This window comes from Leptodactylus fuscus, chromosome 2 (genome assembly GCF_031893055.1).
Source record: "Leptodactylus fuscus isolate aLepFus1 chromosome 2, aLepFus1.hap2, whole genome shotgun sequence".
Taxonomy (NCBI): domain Eukaryota; kingdom Metazoa; phylum Chordata; class Amphibia; order Anura; family Leptodactylidae; genus Leptodactylus; species Leptodactylus fuscus.
Genome location: NC_134266.1, coordinates 263,885,717 through 263,912,785, shown reverse-complemented (window position 1 = coordinate 263,912,785; position 27,069 = coordinate 263,885,717). Strand labels below are relative to the sequence as shown.

The following is a 27,069-nucleotide window of genomic DNA, read 5'->3' as shown; positions in this document are numbered from 1 at the left end:
CCTATCTATCTCTCTCTCTCTCTCTCTCTCCTATCTATCTCCTATCTATCTATCTATCTATCTATCTATCTATCTATCTATCTATCTATCTATCTCTCTCCTATCTATCTATCTATCTATCTATCTATCTATCTATCTATCTCCTATCTATCTATCTATCTATCTATCTATCTATCTATCTCATATCTATCTATCTCCTATCTATCTATCTATCTATCTATCTATCTATCTATCTCCTATCTATCTATCTATCTATCTATCTATCTATCTATCTATCTCCTATCTATCTATCTATCTATCTATCTATCTATCTATCTCCTATCTATCTATCTATCTATCTATCTCCTATCTATCTATCTATCTATCTATCTATCTCCTATCTATCTATCTATCTATCTATCTATCTATATATCTATCTATAGAAAATTTGTGTGACAACTCCAAATTCTGTTACTTCTTACAAAAACAGTGGCAAACCTGTGCCCCCTACTTTGTATAGTGGCTGTGCTTGATATTGCAGCTCAGTCCCCTTTACTTGAATTGGGACTGTGCTCCAAACAGTCCATGTGACAATGAACGTGACGTCATATGACCTTTGAAGTGGATCCCTGGAACGCCACTGCGGCTTCAAGCAGCTGATCCATGCCGGACCCTAATTGATCTAATATGGATGTCCTATCCTAAGGATATGTCATGAATATTTTCATAGAAATGAGCTGCAAAACCAGCCACAACCATTGGTCAGGTGTGGCGCTGTTGTTGTAAGTAAGAAGTCACGATTTCCTAATTGTGTACCATCTCATTAATCTCAGTCGTAGAGCAACTATTAGTGGATATGATTCCTGAAATGGTTAATATACCGTAGCGGGATGATGGGACTTTGGGCCGGTTATAAGCGCCATATCGTTTTGCATAAAATACAATGTTTTCCCAAACTGGCCCCGGAACTGTTTTTACTTAGCGTTCCCATGTCCTGACAGCTTGCTAATAAAGCAGCAATAGATGAGCGGCGCGCCTGCCAGGAGTTATTACAGTTCACAAGTGTGAGTGCGATGACAGGCCTCGAAACGCCGTCCTGTCTCTGTGACAGCCGAATGCCTGCGCTATCTGCATCCTACAGCTCTACAAGCTCTGAAGAGCAAGTGATGACTGAGACCAGGAGTCAAGAGGATTCAGGAAACCTTGTGTGCTCTGCCGCAGTTCACACTTGGAAGTCCATAAAGCCTTGTGCGGCGTGCTGTGGAGGACCCTTCCCCCGGATTATAGATTATGCTAATCTGCCGTGGCTGCCTAGGCATAGTATGATAAATATGGCAGAAATTTGCTGAACCTGTGCCCATTTCTCTAAGTACGGCTTCACACGGGGTTTTTTCATGCAGTTTCTGAAGCCAAAGCCAGGAGGGGATTGAAAGAAAGAAGGAAAGAATCAGTCGTCATTTATATGTTCTCTCACTTTATGATCGACGTTTGAACCCTTAGCGGGTAGTTTTAGTTCAGGTTGCCTAGAAAACAACTGACTTCCTGTCTGGGTGACTACTGATCAAATACATGCAACCAGGCAGAAACGGAACGTCACTACCCCCAACCCCGACTCCATCATACTTACCTGTCTTCATGTCTGGATCCTCTGGGCACGAAACGTCACTTCCTTCATGGGGCCGTTTCCTCCTCATCTCCTCCGCTTGCGCAATACAGACGAGTGCCCAGCACTACAGCTCTATTGCGCAGGCGACGGCAGACGTGAATCGGAGAAGGACCAAATGAAGTGATCTCTCCTGCCCAGAAGATCCGGACAGGAAGACAGGTAAGTATGATGGGGTGGGGTGTGTACTGAGTTAGTTACCAGGGCTAGTAGGGAATGATGAGCCACATTTTTATAGGGATCCTATCATTGGATATCCTTTTTTTCTGACTAACACGTAGGAATAGCCTTAAGAAAGGCTATTCTTCTCCTACCTTTAGATGTCTTCTCTGCACCGCCGTTCGGTAGAAATCCTGGTTTTCTTCAGTATGCAAATGAGTTCCTTCGCAGCACAGTAAGCTGTGTAAGCGGCCATTTTCTTGTGGCCCGGGCATGCGTAGTTGGTTCTGCCCGAGGCCTAGTAGATTAAAACCCAGGATGGAAGAAGACACAGGGAGAGGCCATTCCAGAAGAAAATGGAGGCGTTGCTGGAGAGTTCTCTTGCAGCATTGGGGACGCCCCCAGTGCTGTTTGAGTGCTGAGGCCCGCCCCCAGTGCTGTGAGAGAACTCATTTGCATACCGAAGAAAACTGGGATTTCTACAGAACGGCGGCGCGGAGAAGACATCTAAAGATAGGAGAAGAATAGTCTTTCTAACGCTATTCCTACGTGTTATAGAGACAGAAAGGGTATCCAATGATAGGATCCCTTTAAGACGTAAAATATAAAATTATGCAAATTGGGTCTTCTGGCACTCTTCCCAAATCTCTGGACTATCGAATGCCGATTTAATGGTTCGGCCACCCCACTACAAGGGCGATAATATATTGTAACGTAATATCTGGAAGGTACCCACACCCCCCCTACCCTTTTACTGCTCTTGTCCTACTTTGTATCCCTACCCAGACATGTTTTTTTTTTACTTCAGCCCTTCCAGGAGGGAAGGATTTGCCTAATTTATTTGGAATTACGGTATAACCCCCCTGAAACACTGGCATTCTCCGGATAAAAGGCAAAAGAGGCGTCTGTTATATGCCAAGTACTTGTAGGCTGTGAAATCTCCCCCTCTCGCTCCTAGATAGAGGCTTATTCAACGGGCCTCTGAATTGTCCTTGATCCCCTTTTTGCAAAAATGTTTCATCTCGCATGATGATGTCATCGGCAACAGGTGGCGCGGCCTTCTATTAGTCTCCGGCTTTGTTTAGGGGGGGGGGGGGTTGTGTGTTGAATGAAAGGGTCGCTGCTGGTCTAACGGCCACAATTAGCAGCCCCTCGGTGCACTCGATGGAGCTGTCCATTCAGCTGCCTTGGCCGGGGACGGGTTCCCTTTTTGAACAGTCTATAATGTAGCACATGCAAAATGAGTCAGCCGAGTTCTCTTGTGCCGCGTTAAATAAAGTGCGGCCCTCCTGCCGTAATCAATATGTAGCCAGCCGAAAAAGAAAAAAATTCTGTTCCCGCACGCGGCTCTGTATAAATTTTTTGGCACATGCAGCAGCTCCATCTGGAATACGCCGTACTGCAGAGAGTGGGACTCCAGAGAAGTTTGTTGTTTCGTTTAGAAGTGGAAAATATGGGTTTTAATTCAAAGGCGGCCTGCGGACGGGGAGTGCGAAATGACAGGGACCATCAAAATCTGGTGGTGGTGGTGGTGGTGTGGGGGGGGGTGGGGGGTGGGCTGGGTACATCAATATTGTTCCGGGAGTATATTTGTGAATCTGCCACTATGTGGCGCCACCATGTGAAAAGTAGCTAGGAGAAGGGGCATGGGTGCAGGATGGGGAGCGCGAAATTACAGGGACCATCAAAATCTGGTGGGGGGGGGCTGGGTACATCAATATTGTTCCAGGAGTATATTTGTGATTCTGCCACTATGTGGCGCTACCATATCTTATGATGCTCGACTATGAAAAGTAGCTAGGAGAAGAGGCATGGGCGCGGGCACAGTAGGGGGGAAGGGGGTGGGGTGGCCGGGGTCAAGCGGTAAGTAGGGAGGCCGCTGGGGCAAGCAGGAGGGAGGGAAGGGGGTGCCGGGGCGCACGGCGGATCATAAACCCTGGCAAATTGTTAAAAATAAGCGGCTCAGGCGCCAACACCAACCCGCAGATGAAGTCACGGGCAGAGGCTAGTGAGGCAATAAATTTATTAACAGCCTCCACCTCCCCTCTCCACAGCGCCGCACCTCCCATGAGGTGACCTGAAGCGAGCGCTTCAGGCGGCGCTATGTCAGGACCCCAGGGAGGGCGGCATTTTTGATTACCTAAGCCAGTCCAGGACAAGCTGTCCTGGACTGGTTTAGCACCGAGCGGTGGTTTGGGGAGGCCATTGGAGCAGCGCTGCTCCAGCAGCCTCTCCTCACGCTCAGGCAGAGAGCAAGTCCTCTCCGTGCCTGCTCTCTGCCTGCGAACGGTGCTAAGCCCCGCCCCTTCACCCCCACCACGCCCCTTTACTCAGCCACGCCCCCTTTCGTCCCGCCCCCTCCACCGGGGGGGGGGGCTTTCTGTAGTTCGCCTCGGGCGGCGAAAGGGGTAGGTTCACCCCTGCCTCTCCATAGACTTCTGTGTGAACAGGGGCAGGGAGTTTTGTTATAGGGGCATTGGCACTATAGGTCTTCAGCTACTAATATCTTAAAGGGGTCTCCTCGAACTTTAATATGGATGTCCTATTCTTTGAAAAAGTCATCAATATCTATGGAGACAACCAGCACCCCCACTGATCAGCTTTTTGTATGAGTGCCTCTTCAGTGGTATTCCAGGCCAGTTGCGTCACATGGTCTTTTTGCAGTTCAGTCCCATTCAAGTGCAATACCTGCAATACCAAGCCTAGCCACTATGCAATGTATGGCGCTGTGCCTGGTAAGCAGTAAAGCAGAGCGGCTGATAGGTGGAGGTGCTGGTTTATAAATGCACTGATCTGATATGGTTGACCCATCCTAAGGAGATGTCATAATTCTGATCATCCTGGAAAATCCCTTTAAATATTTTAGAAGACCTATGTAAAAGTAATATAGAAATATTAGTAATTTTCCTCGTGTCTTGTATGTTACATTAGTCCCTGGTCCTGTTTTGCTTTTTTTCCTATTACTTTTCATAGACGATGTGAATTATTAAGATTAAGTAGATCCAGCCGCTACATTAACTCCTGACATTTCTGCTTTCCGTGTGTTGGACGGAGATTGGTCGGACAGCTCGCCCTCTGGTTACTCGGAGCATTTCAGAACAGATCATTGTCTGAGAACTTGGATACTTTGTACCGTTTACCTTTTCTTCTTACATTAAACAAATAATATAAATGCCTGCACGGAGCCCCTAAAGTATTAGCAGGCGGTAATCTCTTATGTCTTAAAGGGGTTGTCCTGGAAGCCTTTCTTGTCTTCCTTCTTCCAGGGGTTTTTACATGGTTTACATACAGATTTCGGGCTGTTCTGACACCGTGATCGGAGACATCCTCAGAGTGGCAGAGTGAACTGAGGGCTGGGTGCTGGTTCTGACCAGTTGACCAGTTGTGACCTGGTGTCGGAAGACTCTAGTTACAGCTTGTAGAACGAAGGAACGTAAAAAAGACTCCCTGGACAACCTCTTTACTAATGATATCACCTGGGATGGAGGAAAATCCAAATCTAGCAAAGTGGAAACATTTTAAGTGTTATCCACTTCCACTCTGTTCTGTTGGCCAGATGGGGCAGAAATCCATTTGGCTTATGGAATCTTTGTTTATCTGGACATTGACCTGTAAGTGGTGCCCAAGTGTGCTTCTAGATCTAGTAAAATGGGAAATGGGGAGAACAACAAGAGTTGTCCATCTTCGCTATGTTCTATTTGCCAGACGGGGCAGAAATCCATTTGGCCTGTAGAGTCCTTGTTTATCTGGACATTGACCTGTAAGTAGAGCACATATCTGGTGCCCAAGTGTGCTTCACCACATGATGGTTTCAGCATGGCTGGAGGAAAATCTAGATCTAGTAAAATGGGAGATGAGAAGAACATCAAGAGTTGTCCACCATCACTATGTTCTATTTGCCAATTGGGGTAGAAATCCATTGGGTCTATAGAGTCATTATTTATCTTGACATTGATCTCTAGGTGGAGCATTTAGCTGGTGCCCATGTGTGCTTCAACACATGATGGTTTCTACATTTTTGGAGGAAAGTTCAGATCTAAAAAATAGGAGATGGGATCAATATCAAGAGTTGTCCACCTCCGCTATGTTCTATTTGCCAGACGGGGCAGAAATCCATAGGGTCTATAGAGTCATTATTTATCTTGACATTGATTAGGTAGAGCATTTATATGGCATCCATGTGTCCTTCAACACATGATGGTTTCAACATGGTTGGAGGAAAGTCCAGATCTAAAAAATGGGAGATGGGGAGAACATCAAGAGTTGTCCACCTTCGCTATGTTCTGTTTTCCAGACGGGGCAGAAATCCATCGTTCTTATAGAGCTGTTATTTATCTTGACATTGATCTCTAGGAGGAGAATTTACCTGGTGCCCATGTGTGCTTCACCACATGATGATTTGAACATGGTTGGAGGAATATCTAGATCTAGTGAAATGGGAGATGGGAAGAACATCAAGAGTTGTCCACCTTATCTATGTTCTATTTGCCAATTGGGGCAGAAATCCATTGGGTCTATAGAGTCATTATTTATCTTGACATTGATCTTTAGGTAGAGCATTTATATGGCATCCATGTGTCCTTCAACACATGATGGTTTCAAGATAGTTGGAGGAAATTCCAGATCTAAAAAATGGGAGATGGGGAGAACATCAAGAGTTGTCCACCTTCGCTATGTTCTGTTTGCCAGACGGGGCAGAAATCCATCGTTCCTATCTTGACTTTGATCTCTAGGTGGAGTATATATTTGGTGTCCATGTGTGGAAGATGGGAAGAACACCAAGGGTTGACCACTTTTGCTATGTTCCATTTACCAGGCAGGGACTTACAGAGCCACTATTCATCTGGACATTGGTCATTATGTGGAGGAGATATCTGGTGCCCATGTATGCTTGATGTTTATGATGTGTGACTTGCAATGCATGGGCAGAAGTCTCAGGCTGGGTTCTTTGGTCCTTCCAGAAGAAGTGATTGTGATGTCCCTATCCATAGAGTATCTGTGCAGAATATGTGCGTGTCCACTGGTAATCTTGGTTATCGTTGTACACATGACAGATCATCAATGACATCTAATACATTGTTTGTGACTGTTCTCATAAGAAATTGACCCTGGTGGGAAGTGATTGCTCCAAAGTGTCCTCCAGATAGGATCTTGTCATCGGAATCTATAGACCCTGCTATGACTTACAGCTATCATGGATGGGGACTCTTGATTGTCGTCCACCCCTCCCCTCCTATAAGCCAGAGCAGAGAGATTTTCTCTTTAGTGGATCAGATTTGTCTCTTTTCTAAATCATTAGTTATCAAACCCCAGAAAAATTATACTTAGAGAAGGAATTGACTTGTTGTGACAACCTTTAAAGGGATTTTGAGACTGTATTATTGATTTATGCCAAAAATATCAACTTGGTAGATGTCTGACACCTGAAGACTGACTAGGCTGTTCCAGTATTGCATTTTTTTCATTGCTTACCAAGCACAGTGCCATCAATTGTCAGTAGCTGTGCCCGGTATTGCAGCTCAGTCCAATTCTCCTTGCAGTACCAGACAGAACCACTAACAAATGTATGGCACTGTGCTGCAGTCCTTTAGATAGGGTCAGCAATGGTATCGGGAGTAGAACCTACAATAGATAAGATATTGATGGACTTCCTACGGATCGATGGTTAATATTATAGTCCTCTATAGTAGTAATCTACAGAATAGGAAATATGAGTTGGATTGATGGGACGCCCATCCATCTTAAGAATAGGGGTCCTCTGGAATGAGGCAGTGGGCGAACAGTCAATGCTAGGTGACTAGTCATCTCCTTGGCAGCCCTATAGAGATGAATGGAGTGACATCACCTATGTTTGACCACCCCATTCATATGAGGGAACACAGGACCCCATTCTCTTAATCGTGGAGGTCCCAGAACTTAAAGGGATCCTATCATTGGATACCCGTTTTTTCTGACTAACACGTAGATATAGCCTTAAGAAAGGCTATTCTTCTCCTACCTTTAGATGTCTTCTCCGCGCCGCTGTTCGGTAGAAATCCGGGTTTCCTTCAGTATGCAAATGAGTTCTCTTGCAGCACTGGGGGCGGTCCCCAGTCCTCAAACAGCACTGGAGGCGTCCCCAATCCCGCGAGAGAACTCTCTAGTGATGCCTCCATCTTCTTCTGCACCGGCCTCTCCCTGTGTCTTCTTCCATCCTGGGTTTCAATCTTCTAGGCCTCAAGTCTCGGGCAGAGCCAACTGCGCATGGCCGCTTACTCAGTAAGCTGTGTAAGCGGTCATTTTCTTGTGGCCGCTTACACAACTTACTGAGTAAGCGGCCATCTCTCTTGTGGCCACGGGCATGCGCAGTCGGCTCTACCCAAGGCCCAAAGCCTAGAAGATTGAAACCCAGGATGGAAGAAGACACAGAGAGAGGGTGTTCCAGAAGAAGATAGAGGCGTTACTGGGGGCATCATTGGGGACGCCCCCAGTGCTGCGAAAGAACTTATTTGTATACCGAAGAAAACTGGGATTTCTACTGAACGCCGGCGAGGAGAAGACATCTAAAGGTAGGAGAAGAATAGTCTTTCTTAAAGCTATTCCTAGGTGTTAGAAAAAAAGGGCATCCAATGATAGGATCCCTTTAAAATCCATACAACGAAATGCCTTATACAGTTACTATAGAAAGTTACTTTGTATTTCACAGCCTCATCCAACCCTAGAACTAACCAGTGTCTGAATTATTGAACGCTGCTACATTTGCTCTATATGAATGATGAACTTTCGACTTTACATTGATCTAAGAGTCTCCGAGTGTGATATTAAGACAACCACAAATGACTTAACAAACTTTCCCGATACAGATTTGGAAACTGAAATGATGTCTCCTTCGCTTCCCTTTAGGTCTCATTACCACGACGTCAAGAAAGTTGGATCGCGAACAACAGGCGGAGCATTTTCTGGAGGTAAAGTGGCGGCTGAGTGATAGTGTAGAGTTTTATTTTAAGCTCTGCCATTTGTACTGTACTTCATGCCGGGTAATAAAAAGTCTTCTCATTGTAAAGCGTTTCAGCATTAATAAATAATGGCGTAGTCGGAGTAATAGAAGGCGGCAGTGTTAATGTTTTTCTTTTATCATACTGCATAAAAAGGAATCCCGCCGCTCTCGCTATTAGTCAAGTGCCGGGATTCATTGACGTTCTAGAAGCCCTTTCTGATCTACAGAGCTGGATATGAGGGGTTAATGCTTACGGACGGGTGCAGTTGGTATGTCCAGGGCCGGCCTTAGGTTCATCGTGCCCATACGGTACTTTTTATTAGTGCACCCCATTACGATTTACCCTATACTGCCCAAATTCAACTATACAGTCCTCAAAAACTTTTGCCATAGGGCACCCAAATAACACCACCAGACAGCAACCCGAATATACCTAACAATAATATGCCATAGCCCTGATTGATCGGGAGGGCAAACTCTATATGGCCGAGCCACTATCTACTGTGGCAGCCCTTTAGTAGTGGCCTCCACCATATCCAGGTTTCACCCAACCAAGGCTGGTCTTCAGTACGTGCCACATTTTTTGGTTTTCATTGTATGAGAAGACCAAAAACAGTTGCTGGTCCATTACTTAGCACCACATAAACAGTTCTGGGGGTACATGACCCATCCCAGCATAGTTTGATGAGTTAGTTGGAAGATGTCAGACCATTTATAGTGGACTACTTCGTTTCCCGGCCATTTGTCTACAGGAAGTAGATTCATCGTTTCCTTTCATGCCAATGAGTTGGGGGGTAACACAATGGTGGGAAAGTTGGAAATGCTCTTTTTTGCTCCTTGCCTAAGTGTATTGTTCGAGAAGGTCACAAGAATGTTAAAATCTGATATATAGGTCAGCCCCGGCTCAATGCCTGTGAGAACATATGGTGACTCCATTTGGTGGACAATGATTCAGAGGCATAAGTTGTGTTTCCTAGACCCCAGTGCTATTGAACAAGGCATCGGGTCCCCTCAGGCACCAGGGTTGTCCACAGTTGCCATCTTTGCACCCCTATAGCTACAAGTACACTCTTAATTTAACCAGCTAACTTGTAATCCAAGGGAATACCGAGACCTGAGCTGCTTTTCTCTTCTGCTTGGGTAAGACAGTGTGTCTGGCAGACTAGAGCTATGCACAACCCCCTATAGTAACACTCCTGATTTTAATGCAAATATATTAAACCAACTAGCTTGTATCTACGACAGAAGATAATATTGAGACCTGAGCTGCCCTTTCCTTCTGCTAGGGTGGGAAAGCCTTGCAGCCAATAGATTGTTTATAACTGCAACCTTTGCACCCCCTGAATTTAAAGCAAATATAGAACGCCAACTAGGTTGTAATGCAAGTGAATACTTAGACTTGTGCTGCCTTTCTCTTCTGCTAGGGTGGGGCAATGTGCCTGGTAGTCATTAGAGCCGTGCACAACTGCAACCTTGTAATGCAAAGGAATAATTAAACCTGTGCTGCCTATCTCTTCTGCTAGGGTGCAACAGCAAGACCCATGTGCTATTGAAGAAGGCATTGTGTCCCCTCAGGCACCAGGGTTGTCCACAGCTGCCACCTTTGCACCCCTATAGCTACAAGTACACTAATTTAACCAGTTAGCTTGTAATGCAAGGAAATACGAAGACCTGAGCTGCTTTTCTCTTCTGCTTGGGTAGAGCTGTGCATAACTGCAACCTTGCAATCCAAGGGAATACTTAGACCTGTGTTTCCATTCTCTTCTGCTAGGGTGGGACAATGTCTCTGGCAGTCACTAGAGCTGTGCACAACTGCAACCTTGTAATGCAAGGGAATATGTAGACCGGTGCTGCCTATCTCTTCTACTAGGGTGCAACAGTGTTTCTAGCAGTCACTAGAGCTGTGCACAACTGCAACCTTTGCACCTTCTATAACTACACTTCTAATTTTGATGCCAATATGTTGCACCAACTATCTTATACTTATAATGCAAGGGGATTCTTAGACCAGTGCTACTTTTCTCTTCTGCTAGGGTGGGACAATGTGTCCGGCAGTCACTAGAGCCGTATACAACTATAACATTAGCACCCCCTAAAGCTACACTGTTGCCTTTAGAGCAAACAAACCAGCAGTTGCTTGTACTGTAGGGTAAAATTGGATCCCGATCGGCGATCAAGATTGGGATCGGCTGGAAAATGATTGGAAATCGGATTTTAAAATCGATCCTGAAATCTCAAGATCAGCTCAGTCCTATTGTACTGATAATACAAATGCCTATTTATTATAGTTGAGTCCCATAGGAGTCAGGGTTGACCCTCATTTTGCACATGGTGGTGAGAACCTAATAATCTGTTCTTCTCTTTATGGACCCCCCAATGTTAGCAATTCAGAAGTATCCACTGGACTCATGTGCTGCCTGTCTCTTCTTCTAGGGTGGGGCAGTTTACCTGGCTCTTTATACCCCAGAGGTCTGTGAACCAACATCAGGACTGGGGCAGAGAGTGACGTTTAGTTTTTTAATGGGATCCTCTTATTTCTAGAGATAGTTTCCTTTGAATGTAAGAAAGGAAAGACTTAAATCGATTTCCCTTCTATTCCAGTATTTACGGTAACGGTTGCACTTGTCGTTAATTCCTATTGTGCCGTCATGTAATGATATTAATTAGTACAATCACAGAACCACCGGGGAGCGCTCTCTCTATTCCTGGTTATCTCTTTGTATGTGACTTTAGTCATAGGAAATGGACTTTAATGTACTTTACTTATCCTTATCAAGTGCAGTTGCTTTTAAGATGTGAAATCCATCGGCTTCCCGTAACCTAGATCGCATCTTGGTTGTGATAAGCTCACGTCGTGACATAAAATGAAATTATGCCGTAAAATTAATTGTGTGCATCTCGCGGTGTAATGTAAAAAGATTAGCGCCAGTGACCGAGTAACGGATCAGGGGAGGAAACGGCGCCCCCATGAAATGCTTTATAGGCCACATTCCATAGAATGAAGGAAAGCAGGAATTACATTATAGCTTGCAGTAAGGGTTGCATAAATAATACATCCAGTTTTATGGGCTGGAAGATTCGTGACGGGCTCAGGTCGTTCAGTCCAAAGATTCCTTTCGGGCCTAAATAATTTGTCACTAGTGAGGGGTGAACCTCACGAGATTCGTTTCAATGAATGTTCGTGAGGTTCGGCCCTCAGATTCGTTTTGGGCCAAACTTGTTCAGACGTGCTATTGTTCTATATACTATTGCATATATTCTATTATGCTATATACTATGGGATTAGGGTTGAGCGATGGGGATCGGAAAACATCGGATCCCAATCGGCGATCGAGTAAATTTCACGATCGGCTGGAAAATGATCGGAAATCGGATTTTGAAATCTCAAGATCGGCTCAACCCTATTGATTTTAAAATCAATCCTGAAATCTCAAGATCAGCTCAACCCTAAAAGTGACTTTTCCCATAGAGAAGCATTGACTAGGGTTGAGCGATCGGGATCAGGAAAGATTGGATCCCGATCGGCGATCGAGCAAATTTCACAATCGCGATTGGCTGGAAAATGATCGGAAATCGGATTTTAAAATCGATCCTGAAATCTCAAGATCGGATCAACCCTATATGGGATCTCTTCAGACACCAGAGTAACTGGAGGCCCAGGGAAGGTGAGTAAAATAACTAATAGTGGTCTTCTTCTGGAATACGGAGACAGCAGAGTATAATGGTATCGCATGGGTATAAACATCAAAATTTGGGCGTTTGGGTCAAGCCCAAAACTTTTAGAGAATTTGAGTTGAATCCTGTTCAGTCTGCATAAGTTCGGTCATCAATTTGTCACAAACCAATGTAACTCTGTGGTTTCTTCGGACCTCAGAGTGTAATAAGTGGAGGCCTAGGTGAGGGGTATAAACGTAATAAACACTGATATTTAACTCTCTTGATCGTCCATGGTGTCTGGTGCTTCCTCGAGGTTCTCTTCCAGCAACATCTGGCCCCTTGGGTCCACATCGTGCACCCTGGAGGTCCATTGAGGCCAAATCATAGGGGACATGTGCCAACATCTTGATGGTTTAAGGCCAGAAGAGACACTGGGGAGCCCCAGATAACACAAAGATGTCTAGAATAGGTAAGGGAAGATTGAGTATAAGTTCATGGGTGACAAACTCCGAAAGTTTCGGGTGTGGTATAAAAATGCTGTCACTGTTGGAAAATTCAGGTTGAATCTAGTTCAATCTGAACCAGTTTGGGCATCTCTAGCTAGAAAAATATAGTACATGAAGCACTGATGGAGTTGGTTACAAAAATCAATTATATTCTGTTTGTCAACATACTGATGAGTAGGGTTGAGCGATCGGGAAAGATCGGATCCCAATCGACGATGAAGCAAATTTCACGATCGCAATCGGGATAGGCTGGAAAAATAATCGAAAATTGGATTTTAAAAACGATCCTGAAATCTCAAGACCAGCTCAACCCTACTGATGAGCATATATAGTCCCTCCTACATTATATACACATACAGGGGACCCCTGTTCAGAATCTTAATCTCCAGAGTGAAGAGCGGTTACGAAGGATGTCTCTCGTTCCGGTGGACCCATCCTGTCCTACATTCCATAGGCAACCCATTGATGTGAATGGACACAGTGTAATGCTAACATTCCCCAGTGGTGGCACTGCAGGGAAATTGAACACTTACAGCAGATGTCTGGGAGTCCTAGTAGGGGAAAGCTTTATGATCGTCTTATAAAAGAGCCCTTCTAATAGGTGGGGAATGTCTAAGGGCAAAACCCCTGTAAGAAAGGCCTTAGAATTTTCCCTTAAACCAGAACCAGAAACGACTTGCAATATTCTCTTTAAGATTTTCCTTGTCTTCCTAGAGGCCATAAACTGAAAACTTCAAGATATCATTGTATGGTCATCATACTTCATTTGACATATCAGGAAAGCTCCCAGCATATCTATAGGCTACCAATGGTCCATGGACCAGTAGAGACCAAAAGAGTGTGGTTTGCCGTACCGTATACAGTACTGTATTTCCATACATTTCATCTACTGACCCTTTGAATACAATGTAAGATAATGGACAAATAAACATCACATTGGAAACCATTGAATGGACCACGTTTGCCGTCAAATCAATGGGCTTAACGTTTGTTTTCTACATCATGCGGCGCTCATCCCTCAAGAATTCCATCTAACTTTTTGAAGCGCCCCATAAAAACAAAAGTAAGCCTCCAATTTGCTGTAAATGACGCTCTTCAATAATGGAAAAGATACAATCAAAGAAAATACAAGGAATCAATAACTGTGTAGAATGTATCCGGATGGAGCGGCTCCCATGATGGCTCCTTGGAGAGTTCCAATTTGCTTTGTGGGATTATGTTGTCATCAGGCTCCGTTACATGAAGATTTAGATGAGATCTGAAATACCGGCAAGGTTATAAAATTTTCCACTCGGAAGAACGGGTGCAAGCGAAAAAGTACAGAACCAGATTTATCTTGGAATTAAAATCCCATGGCTCCCGTGGCCGTTATCTGGTTTTAGCGGGGCTCTTAAATCTGACATCATACTGATCAATCCATGTCTGTGACATGGCAGATTACCCTACAGCATGTTTTATCAACTTCATTATACAGCACTGCGGGCCGCGGTTAACGACATTAGGCTTATTTCTCCCCGGAGCCAGATTACTATTTTAAAGGTAAGATGTATCATCGGTATTTATGGGATTAGTTTCACTTTATTTTCAATAAAAGTTCAGTAAAGCATATGGCCGTCCTGTTCGTTACCCCGCGCTGTACTTAAAGGCACATACTGCGTCTATTAAGGAGAGCGGGTCCATCCAATAGAGCAATTCTTATACAGATATTAAAATTATCATTAGAACTGTAAGGATATGGCTTGGGATTAGCAGCCGTCCAAAAATAATCAATTTGAAACAGTCAAAGAAAAGGAATGGTCACTGCTTAATCCAAAATCAACACAGTCCTCCTCTACTGCTGTTATTATTCCTATGAGCTGATTGGCTATAAAGTTTTAGATATTGTTCACTTCATAAGCTCCAGTTGTCTACAACATGGTGATCAGTAAGAAGAGACAAGTCACTGCCTCCCTCAGAGTCAGAACACCCCTCCACTGCTGCCGCCATTAACATAATAATCCAAATGCCTACAACTTTTTCATTCTTGCCCCCTTCAAGGTTCTGCTCTGCTCATACTCAGCCTTGTCCTCAGTAATATAACAGTAAATGGGTCACTGCTTCATCCAAAATCAACACAATCCTCTTCTACTGTTGTCATTATTCCTATGATCTGATTGGCTGTAAGGTTTTAGTTATTGTTCACTTCATAAGCTTGAGTTGTCTACAACATGGTGATCTGTAACAAAATCGTAAGAAGAGACAAGTCACTGCCTCCCTCAGAGTCAGAACACGCCTTCACTGCTGCCGCCATCAACATTATAATCCAAATGCCTTCAATTTTTTCATTCTTGCTCACTTCAAGGTTCTGCTCCGCTCATATACAGCCTTGTCCATAGTAATATAAAAGTAAATGGGTCACTGCTTCATCCAAAATCAACAAAATCCTCTTCTACTGTTGTCAATATTCCTACGATCTGATTGGCTGTAAGGTTTTAGTTATTGTTCACTTCATAAGCTTGAGTTGTCTACAACATGGTGATCTGTAACAAAATCGCAAGAATAGACAAGTTACTGCCTCCCTCAGAGTCAGAACACGCCTCCACTGCTGCCGCCATCAACATAATAATCAAAATGCCTACACTTTTTTCATTCTTGATCACTTCAAGGTTCTGCTCCGCTCAAATACAGCCTTGTCCACAGTAATATAACAGTAAATGGGTCACTGCTTCAACCAAAGTCAACATACTCCCATTCTCCTGCTGACATTATTCCCATGATCTGATGGGCTACAAAGATTTTATTAGCCCTTAGTTCATAATGGGTTTGAATCTTTCTCCTCAGTTACTTAATCATAAGTTGACAGGTCACTGATTATGTCCAGATCAGCACACTGCTCTCCTGCTGCCAGTATCATCATCATAACCTGCAATTGGCTATAGAGATTTTGCATTCATGCTTGGTTGAAGGCTGTTTTCTATTACACACAGCTCATAATAAAATCACACAACTAGGCCAGTCACTGCTTCATCCAAGATCAGCACTCTCTTCCGTTGCTGCAATCACTATCCTAAACTTTGTGGTCGTAGTATATTTCTTTTGTTACAGCTTAATTCAAGACACTGCTCCAATCACAGGTAACTCAGTAATATAACCGTGCAAAATAATAGGTCACTGCTTCCTCCAAAATGAATATCCTCTTATTCTGCTGCTGACATTATTGCCATAATCTTCTTGGCTGCAACATTTTTCTTTCATTCCTGTTTGCTTCAAGATTCTGTTCCAATCATATACAGCCTAGTACCCAGTAATATAACTAAACTAAACAGGTCACTGCTTCATCCAAAATCATCATACTCCCCTCCTGCTGCTGACACTATAGCCATGATCTAATTGGCTAGAAATCTTGCATTAGCCCTTCACTTTGTGATATTGCTCCATTGATCTGAATCTTGGTTCTCAGTTACATAATCACATGAGTCGACAGGTCGCTGGCTCCCACAAGATCAGCACACTTCTCCCCTGCTGTGATTATTATCATTATTATAATCTGACTGGATATAGAGATTTTGTACAACAGCTTGTTTGAGGGCAATGGCATTGTCACATGCAGCTTGTAATAAAATCACATATGTTGATCAGTCACTGCCTCTTCCAAGATCAGCACTCTCTTCTTCTGCAGATGCCATCACTATCATCATCTGATTGACTACAAAATATAAATTCTTTTTATTCCTGCTGACTTTGTTATACTGCTTAAATCATAGGTGGCTCTGTACTCATATAATAACATGAGACAAAAGGTCACTGATGTCACAAGATCAGTACACTCTTCTTCTGCTGCTATCATTCCTATGATCGGTTTGGCTACATTTTTTAAAAAAAATTCCTGTTCTTTGTATAACATTCCATTGGTTTTTAGTTGCCCGCACCTTTAAGTAACAAAATCACAATTGGAGAGGTCACTTTTTTTCTTCAGATACAGCACACTCCTCTTCTGCTGTCATAAACCATATGGTCTGGTTGGCTATACAGCCTTCTAACCCTTCCACTCTATTCTCAGAACGTTCTAGAACAGTGTTTGTGGGCAAAAAGAGTCACCAAAACAGAGTTTCATGAAAGGAAACATCTTTAGCTAAAAAAATACATCTGTGTCTATAATGAGCTCCAGGTTTTACCGACAATTACTTAGTGACAGATTTTAATTTGTTTTTATTTTTTTTTCATTTTATTTTTAATTAATTCTTTTTATGGCTTTCTTATTGTACAGTGGACTTTCTCTTTGCAGCTCCTGAAATTCAATTAGCCGACCAAACATCAGAGCAATCTTTAGAAGCAAAGGTTTGGCAGCAGCTTATGTGTGACATAGTTTTATCCAACTGAAGAGGATTGGATGGATTCCAATAGGCAATGGGATTATCTTCACAGGAGGCATCATACCGCCTATCTATCTATCTATCTATCTATCTATCTATCTATCTATCTATTATCTATCTATCTATTATCTATCTATTTATGTCTATCTATCTATCTATCTAGCAATTATCTATCTATAATCTATCTATCTATCTGTCTCCTATCTATCTATCTATCTATCTATCTATTATCTATCTATCTCCTATCTATCTATCTATCTATCTATCTATCTCCTATCTATCTATCTATCTATTTATCTATCTATCTATCTATCTCCTATCTATCTATCTATCTATCTATCTATCTATTTATGTCTATCTATCTATCTATCTATCTAGCAATTATCTATCTATAATCTATCTATCTATCTGTCTCCTATCTATCTATCTATCTATCTATCTATCTATCTATCTATCTATTATCTATCTATCTCCTATCTATCTATCTATCTATCTATCTATCTATCTATCTATCTCCTATCTATCTATCTATCTATCTATCTATCTATCTATCTATTTATGTCTATCTATCTATCTATCTATCTAGCAATTATCTATCTATAATCTATCTATCTATCTGTCTCCTATCTATCTATCTATCTATCTATCTATCTATCTATCTATTATCTATCTATCTCCTATCTATCTATCTATCTATCTATCTATCTATCTATCTATCTGTCTCCTATCTATCTATCTATCTATCTATCTATCTATCTATCTATCTATCTTTCTATCTCCTGTCTATCTATATATCTAGCTCATATCTATCTTTCTATCTATCTATCTATCTATCTATCTATCTATCTACTTGCTTATCTGCTATCGATCCATTCATATCTATCTGTTTCTGACACTTCTCTTATTATTGGGTATAACATATAGAGGCCTGGCTGCCATCTTTGTTGACTCTCCCCCACCATATTCATGTTGCCCTCTGGTGATGCCACTACATTAGCAGTCCATTAGTACATGGCTGGCTGCCTGCGGCTAATTAGACTCTGGCGTACATGCGGCCCCCACCCACCAGCCATTAACATTTCCTCTCCTAATTGTTGTAATTTTTGCCTACAATGTGCTGAATAAGCCTTAAGAGGTTTCTTTTCTTCTAAATGAAACTCTTCCAAACAATAAAAATGAAGAGCTCTCGAATAGAAGTGCAATAGAAAGAATTTGTAAAATTGGCCCAACTTGAGTCAATGACCATGACCATTAGCCTTTAGTATTTTGTACATTTTGAAATACCAAGATTAAAAAAGTAGGTTAGTGTCACCAGACCCAGCATATCACCCCAGCCCTGTATATAGATAGGTTACTGTCACCAGACCCAGCATATCACCCCAGCCCTGCAGATAGATAGGTTACTGTCACCAGACCCAGCATATCACCCCAGCCCTGCAGATAGATAGGTTACTGTCACCAGACCCAGCATATCACCCCAGCCCTGCAGATAGATAGGTTAGTGTCACCAGAGCCAGCATATCACCCCAGCCCTGCAGATAGATAGGTTACTGTCACCAGACCCAGCATATCACCCCAGCCCTGCATATAGATAGGTTACTGTCACCAGAACCAGCATATCACCCCAGCCCTGCAGATAGATAGGTTAGTGTCACCAGAGCCAGCATATCACCCCAGCCCTGCAGATAGGTTACTGTCACCAGAACCAGCATATCACCCCAGCCCTGCAGATAGATAGGTTAGTGTCACCAGAACCAGCATATCACCCCAGCCCTGCAGATAGATAGGTTAGTGTCACCAGACCCCAGCATATCACCCCAGCCCTGCAGATAGATAGGTTAGTGTCACCAGACCCAGCATATCACCCCAGCCCTGCAGATAGATAGGTTAGTGTCACCAGAACCAGCATATCACCCCAGCCCTGCAGATAGATAGGTTAGTGTCACCAGACCCCAGCATATCACCCCAGCCCTGCAGATAGATAGGTTAGTGTCACCAGAACCAGCATATATCACCCCAGCCCTGCAGAAAGATAGGTTAGTGTCACCAGAACCAGCATATATCACCCCAGCCCTGCAGATAGATAGGTTAGTGTCACCAAAACCAGCATATCACCCCAGCCCTGCAGATAGATAGGTTACTGTCACCAGACCCAGCATATCCCCCAGCCCTGCAGATAGATAGGTTAGTGTCACCAGAACCAGCATATCACCCCAGCCCTGCAGATAGATAGGTTACTGTCACCAGAACCAGCATATCACCCCAGCCCTGAAGATAGATAGGTTACTGTCACCGGACCCAGCATATCCCCCAGCCCTGCATATAGATAGGTTACTGTCACCAGAACCAGCATATCACCCCAGCCCTGCAGATAGGTTACTGTCACCAGAACCAGCATATCATCCCAGCCCTGCAGATAGATAGGTTAGTGTCACCAGAACCAGCATATCACCCCAGCCCTGCAGAAAGATAGGTTAGTGTCACCAGAACCAGCATATCACCCCAGCCCTGCAGATAGATAGGTTAGTGTCACCAGATCCCAGCATATCACCCCAGCCCTGCAGATAGATAGGTTAGTGTCACCAGAACCAGCATATCACCCCAGCCCTGCAGATAGATAGGTTAGTGTCACCAGAACCAGCATATCACCCCAGCCCTGCAGATAGATAGGTTAGTGTCACCAGAACCAGCATATCACCCCAGTCCTGCAGATAGATAGGTTAGTGTCACCAGAACCAGCATATATCACCCCAGCCCTGCAGATAGATAGGTTACTGTCACCAGACCCAGTATATCACCCCAGCCCTGCAGATAGATAGGTTAGTGTCACCAGATCCCAGCATATCACCCCAGCCCTGCAGATAGATAGGTTAGTGTCACCAGAACCAGCATATCACCCCAGCCCTGCAGATAGATAGGTTAGTGTCACCAGAACCAGCATATCACCCCAGCCCTGCAGATAGGTTACTGTCACCAGAACCAGCATATCACCCCAGCCCTGCAGATAGATAGGTTACTGTCACCAGAACCAGCATATCACCCCAGCCCTGAAGATAGATAGGTTACTGTCACCAGACCCAGCATATCCCCCAGCCCTGCAGATAGATAGGTTACTGTCACCAGACCAAGCATATCACCCCAGCCCTGCAGATAGATAGGTTACTGTCACCAAAACCAGCATATCACCCCAGTCCTGCAGATAGGTTAGTCTCACCAGACCCAGCATATCACCCCAGCCCTGCAGATAGATAGGTTAGTGTCACCAGAACCAGCATATCACCCCAGCCCTGCAGATAGATAGGTTAGTGTCACCAGAACCAGCATATCACCCCAGCTCTGTAGATAGATAGGTTACTGTCACCAGAACCAGCATATCACCCCAGCCCTGCAGATAGATAGGTTACTGTCACCAGAACCAGCATATCACCCCAGCCCTGCAGATAGATAGGTTAGTGTCACCAGAACCAGCATATCACCCCAGCCCTGCAGATACATAGGTTAGTGTCACCAGAACCCAGTATATCACCCGAGCCCTGCAGATAGATAGGTTACTGTCACCAGAACCAGCATATCACCCCAGCCCTGCAGATAGATAGGTTAGTGTCACCAGAACCAGCATATCACCCCAGCCCTGCAGATACATAGGTTAGTGTCACCAGAACCCAGTATATCACCCCAGCCCTGCAGATAGATAGGTTAGTGTCACCAGACCGAGCATATCACCCCAGCCCTGCAGATAGGTAGGTTAGTGTCACCAGACCCAGCATATCACCCCAGGCCCTGCAGATAGATAGGTTAGTGTCACCAGACCCAGCATATCACCCCAGCCCTGCAGATAGATAGGTTACTGTCAGCAGAACCAGCATATCACCCCAGCCCTGCAGATAGATAGGTTAGTGTCACCAGAACCCAGTATATCACCCCAGCCCTGCAGATAGATAGTTTAGTGTCACCAGACCGAGCATATCACCCCAGCCCTGCAGATAGATAGGTTACTGTCACCAGACCCAGCATATCACCCCAGCCCTGCAGATAGGTAGGTTAGTGTCACCAGACCCAGCATATCACCCCAGCCCTGCAGATAGGTAGGTTAGTGTCACCAGACCCAGCATATCACCCCAGCCCTGAAGATAGTTTAGGAGCACTTGAGTCAGACAGTGTTTTTCCCTTGTGAATCACTGCTTGCTGTTTTAGTCCGTATGCAAATTAGTTATTTGGATCAACGAGGGTGTTACCTTTATTCCAAAGAGGTAAACAGTAATGCCCTCATTGCTCCAAAGAAATTGGAGGAGCAACAGAGGGACTAATATTTCATGGGTAAATCGCTGTCTGATTCAGGTGACCATAAACTATCTATCTGTAAGCCTGAGTTGATTTGCTGTGGTCTGGTCACAGACTCCCTTTACATATCAGATCGATAGGTGTCTATATATCTAGTACTGCCACCTTTACCACAACTATACAGTGGACACAGCCGATAACAACAGCACTATTGCAGTTTAGCACCAATTCACATGATCTGCATTAACTTGGTACATACAATACTATGTTTAATATAAAACCCTTTGGTGAAATTGAACACATTAAATAAATTGGGCCATGGCGGTAGATTAGAGAGCAGCTCTTCTTCAGGCTGGTTTTACATGTTCTCCAGAAGATACTTGTCCTTCCACCATGCGGAGGTCACGTTTCCATATAATAAACAGTAGTAACGAAGGTTGTTGATGTAACCTCTCGTCAATGCTTCCTTATGAGCTTAGAAACCTGATATTTCCTGCTCTCTTCATGCTCGTCTGTAGCACCGCGGCACGGCCGGCTTGTAAATTAGGAGGTTTTTTCGACAGAATTTTTCTTAAATGACTTCGACTACTTCCCATTGAAGCCGTGTAAATGGGGCGAGTGTAAATAAAAGCTCATTTCATGATTTCTAATGAGAATTGAGAAGCCAGGAGAAAGCTTGAATATGTAATGAAGGCTTTGATTCAACGTATTCCCCAAGAGTTCTTTGATCTTCTGTTTGGAAAGACTTCACCTCAAAAAGTTGCTGAATCGGCAGCATCTGAGACAGATTACTCGATACAATACGTTTCTGAACTGCTGGGGGAAAAAAATAATTATCTCCTACACAATCTGTATTATATTTCTATGTGATTTACAGGCTTAGCTTAAAGGGAACATCTATTATTGAACACAATTTTATTTTTCTAATGTAAATAGGTGCTAATTCCATTTCTTGACGTATTTTAATAACCGTCGGAGCTCCATTTTTCTAATACAGAGCTCTAAATCCTCTGAATAGGCATAAAATAAACTTTGCTACCCATAGCCACCACTAGAGGAGCTCAGGAGTTTACTGCATACTGACTTATTATTGAGTTCAATGTATAATCTGTATGCAGTTGGCTCCTAAGTTCCCTCTAGTGGTGGCTGTAGGTAGACAGAAATTTATCATTAGAACTCTGTATTAGAAAAATAGACCCCAACTCTAGACAGTCTGTAGAAAACATGGCTACCTCGTGATCATTAGAATGAAGGAACCCCTGTAGAGATTTGTACTCTACTTTTAGAGTTATACTGATAGAGCCCATCAAATGTATGGGCTTTTAACTTGCAGAAGATACTTAAAGGGGTGCCTGATGATGGTTTACACAAATCGTTAGAACCTGAGATGTTTGTGGTTTGCCACCCATGAATGGTCTCTTCAGCTTCCGGAGTATAATAAACAGCTAATACCTTTCCTCTCGTTTCAGGGGTTCTACTGTGGCATTTGGTCTTCTTTCCTTGTGTCTTAGGGCCTCTTTGTGCCTCCTGGGTGACATCAAGGGAACATGCATTGACATCATGGTGCTTAGACACAAGCATCATGATGTTGATGGACCCTATGTGACCACTGAGGTCCATCACCAGTCCATTCCAACCTCTTCTGGCCTCCTACGTGACATCAGAATCTTGTGGGCTTTGATTGGACCTCAGAGGTCCCCTTGGGGCTGCTGACGTCACCCATGGGATCAGAAGTGGTTGGAAAGATGCTGTGGTGGAGCCTTGGAGAGGTGAGGAAAGGTCAATATGATCTGTTTCTTATTTTTATGCAACTGCGGGGTCTGTGATTGGGCCTCAGCGGTCACCCTGTGGCCCGTCAACATCATGATGCTTGTTCTTAATCATCATGATGTCAACCCATGGTTCCCCTCACCCAGGAGGACAGAGGTGGTTGGAAAGAGGACCACACGCTGTGGTGGAGCCTTGGAGAGGAGGAGAATGTTGAGTATGAGCTGTTTCTTACGTTTCAGCACGTCCTTGAGACCTCCAATTGTTATACTCCTGCCGCTGAAGAGACCCCAGAGTATAATAATAGCACTTCCAGTTCCGAAACTTGTTGATGAACCTCACAACTATTGGCAAGACGAATTTCGCGAAGTTCACCTATCTCTACTCCATCCTAAGAGGGAACAATGGGTTGCAGCTTATCACCCATTGTACGACTAGGTGATAAGTTGTGACTGTGGGACACCCCCTTTAAGGTTGCCGTTCTAAGTCCTGCTCTATTTTGCCTCTTAATGTTTTCCATGACCTTATTCGGCAGATCCCATTTTGCACATTCCGCCCTCGCGTTGCATTTTACATTTTTATTTGCCTTTGCTTTTTACTGTTTTGCGTTGCCTCGGCCATTTCCAGGGCCGGTTATGGGAAACAAGAGGTCTTTTGGTACATTATCCTGCACCTGTCAGGCTGCATTAGTATTTGCTCAGTTTTATCGTGTGCATCTGTAAGTTGATAAGATTTGGATTGTTCCTTAGAGGTTACATTCCAGTTGCTTGATCGTGAATTGCTTTAAGGCTGGGCTTAATGTATGTTAACGGGTAACGTTCTCCATACCAGATGAGCTGGGGACCCATGCTGTGCACTTGCAATGTTTATAGCCATGTTCATAGACTTTTATAGAGAAGAAATTATAGAATCCAGGGCTCCCGCCGTGAGGGTTTATTAACGTGTCATATTGATACAATTTAGCCGGCATATTCCCCCGGAAAAGTCAATACAGGTGTTAGATTGTACTTTTTGCAGACCCCTAGGAATGAGTCTGTACCCATTTGTATTCTTATTTGTTCTGTGATGTGATGTGATATTCGACTCAGCGGCTCATAGTAAACCCTCGGAGATACAATAAGTGCAAATGTACTTCGAAGATTTTGCAAATAAAAACCCATAAATTGGAAATCTGGAACAAGGGAGCAGATTTGTACTGATATATAGCAAATGCTAATAATGCTGGAAATAGAGATTTGCATTTATTGTGTCTTGAAAACTACTAGAAGACGAGGACTGGAAGGACTGGAGGGATGTATCAAGGGCCTATACATCACCTATGTGTACCGTATCAGGTGACTTTGGAATAATTTTGGCAAATTTTGAAGGCTATTCCATTTTTGTGAAAATAGGGAATATGTCTTGTATCTCCTTTAGGGCTGTTGTCACCATAGGCAAAGGTCACTGATACCGCCTCATCCTGAGCTGTGTTCGAACTGAATATCCCCCAAAAATTTCCAAAATAATTCATAGTCGATGTCCATGAAGCAACCAAACCCAACCACTTATGTTGAACAAGATCTCCTCATATATAGAGAGAGAGAGTAGGCCGATGGTTGAGCTATTGAACGAATGACCATCTATTGAACAATCATTATGTTGACATTTGAGTCCATATTGGCCACTGGCCATACACGTTCAATGACATTGGGTGAAGAACAAACAATCTTTCTTGGAATGTTCCTTCGGAACTATTTCCCAAAACTTTTTAATTCAGCTGACTTCTTTCTAGACGATGTTGGTCTACCACACTATCCTTCATTGTTAAATCTAATAACCGTTGACTAATGATCATGTTTAGGTTCCCGTTGCTGAAGATCCACCAATTGGTCTAGAAGATCTTTTCTCATCCATCAATGGTGGTTAAGTTGTCTGAAAACTGTTTACATATCTATAGAAGAATGCATAACTCTGACTTGACCTATTTGTAAGGATTTTAATGGCTTCCAGCTGACCCGTTGTAGCCTAAACTATCTCTACCCTAGAGCCTCGTGTTGCTTTGTTTCTCCAGTCAACACATCTTCATTTATCTCCAGAATCTGTCTTCTCTTTATCTCGGATGAACAATTCTGTGTAGGAAAATATACCTCAGTCTCTAAAATCTGAGCACTGGTCTTAGGTCCACATCTCAACTTTTTTAGTTTCCCATTGATTCTGGTTGTTTGAGGTCCACCAACTGGTCCAGAAGATCCTTCGTCTCACCCATCAGTGGTGGTTAACTTGTCTAAAAACTTTACATACCCATAGGGAGAATCTAGAAATCTGATTTGACATACTTGGAAGGATAATGAGGGCTTCCAGATGACCTATTGTAGGCTAGACTATCCCTACTCTAGTGCCTTGTGTTCCTTTGTTTTTCCAGTCCACACATCATCATTTATCTCCAGAATCTGCCTTCTCTTTATCTCGGATGAACAATTCTGTGTAGGAAAATGCACCTCAGTCCCCATAACCTGAGCACCAATCTCAGGCCCACATCTCAACTTTAGACCAATGATCACATTTAGTTTCCCATTGATTCTGGTTGCTCGAGGTCCTTCAACTGGTCTAGAAGATCCTTTGTCTCACCCATCAGTTAACTTGTCTGAAAACTACTGCTACATATCTATAGGAAGAATGTAGAGATCTGACTTGACCTATTCAAAAGGATTCCAGCTGACCCTTTGTAGTCTAGACTATCTCTACCCTACTATGTCTATCCCGATCTCAGGCCCACATCTCAACTTTAGACCAATGATCACATTTAGTTTCCGATTGATTCTGGTTGCTCGAGGTCCATCAACTGGTCTAGAAGATCCTTTGTCTCATCCATCAGTGGTGGTTAACTTGTCCCACTTTACATACCCATAGGGAGAATCTAGAAATCTGATTTGACATACTTGGAAGGATAATGATGGCTTCCAGCTGACCCATTGTAGGCTAGACTATCTCTACTCTAGTGCCTTGTGTTCCTTTGTTTTTCCAGTCCACACATCATCAGTTATCTCCAGAATCTGCCTTCTCTTTATCTCGGATGAACAATTCTCTGTAGGAAAATGCACCTCAGTCTCCATAACCTGAGCACCAATCTTAGGTCCACATCTCAACGTTAAACCAATGATTACGTTTAGTTTCCCATTCATTCCGGTAGCTTGAGGTCCAACAACTGGTCTAGAAGATCCTTCGTCTCACCCATCAGTGGTGGTTAACTTGTCTGAAAACTGTTTACATATCTATAGGAAGAAACTAGAAATCTGAGTTGACATATTCGGAAGGATAATGAGGGCTTCCAGCTGACTAGACTATCTCTACCCTGGAGCTTCGTGTTGCTTTGTTTTTCCGCACATCATCCTTTATCTCCAGAATCTGCCTTCTCTTTATCTCGGATGAACAACTACGACTCTGTTCAGGAAACGCACCTCAGTCTCCATAACCTGAGCTCGGATCTCAGGCCCACATCTCTATTTTATGTAGACATGACAGGTGCATAATGCATTTGTTGCCGGACTGATTGAGAGATTTGACGGGTTGCTGAAATTTCCGTTCCAGAAACCCATTGCTTTTCTTTTAATATACTCCATGTGAGCTTTATGCATATTCAGATTCGACTATATAGCTGCCACCGCCAGATTAGCTTTACGATTTGGATTGACAGATGCCTCATCAACCTTACTGCTGCTCACTGTGCTATCATTTATGAGGTACTTACCT

General features: G+C 43.6%; 1 protein-coding gene across 6 annotated transcripts in view; it reads left to right on the top strand.

Moving 5' to 3' along the window:
- FAT3 (FAT atypical cadherin 3) overlaps positions 1-27,069 on the top strand; it is a 502,317-nt gene that overhangs the window by 305,891 nt on the left and 169,357 nt on the right. For all 6 annotated transcript variants that reach the window (XM_075266169.1, XM_075266167.1, XM_075266168.1 and 3 more), the window contains one exon: positions 8,684-8,745. In XM_075266169.1, coding sequence (XP_075122270.1) covers positions 8,684-8,745 — 62 coding nt within the window. The remainder of the gene's footprint in view (positions 1-8,683; positions 8,746-27,069) is intronic.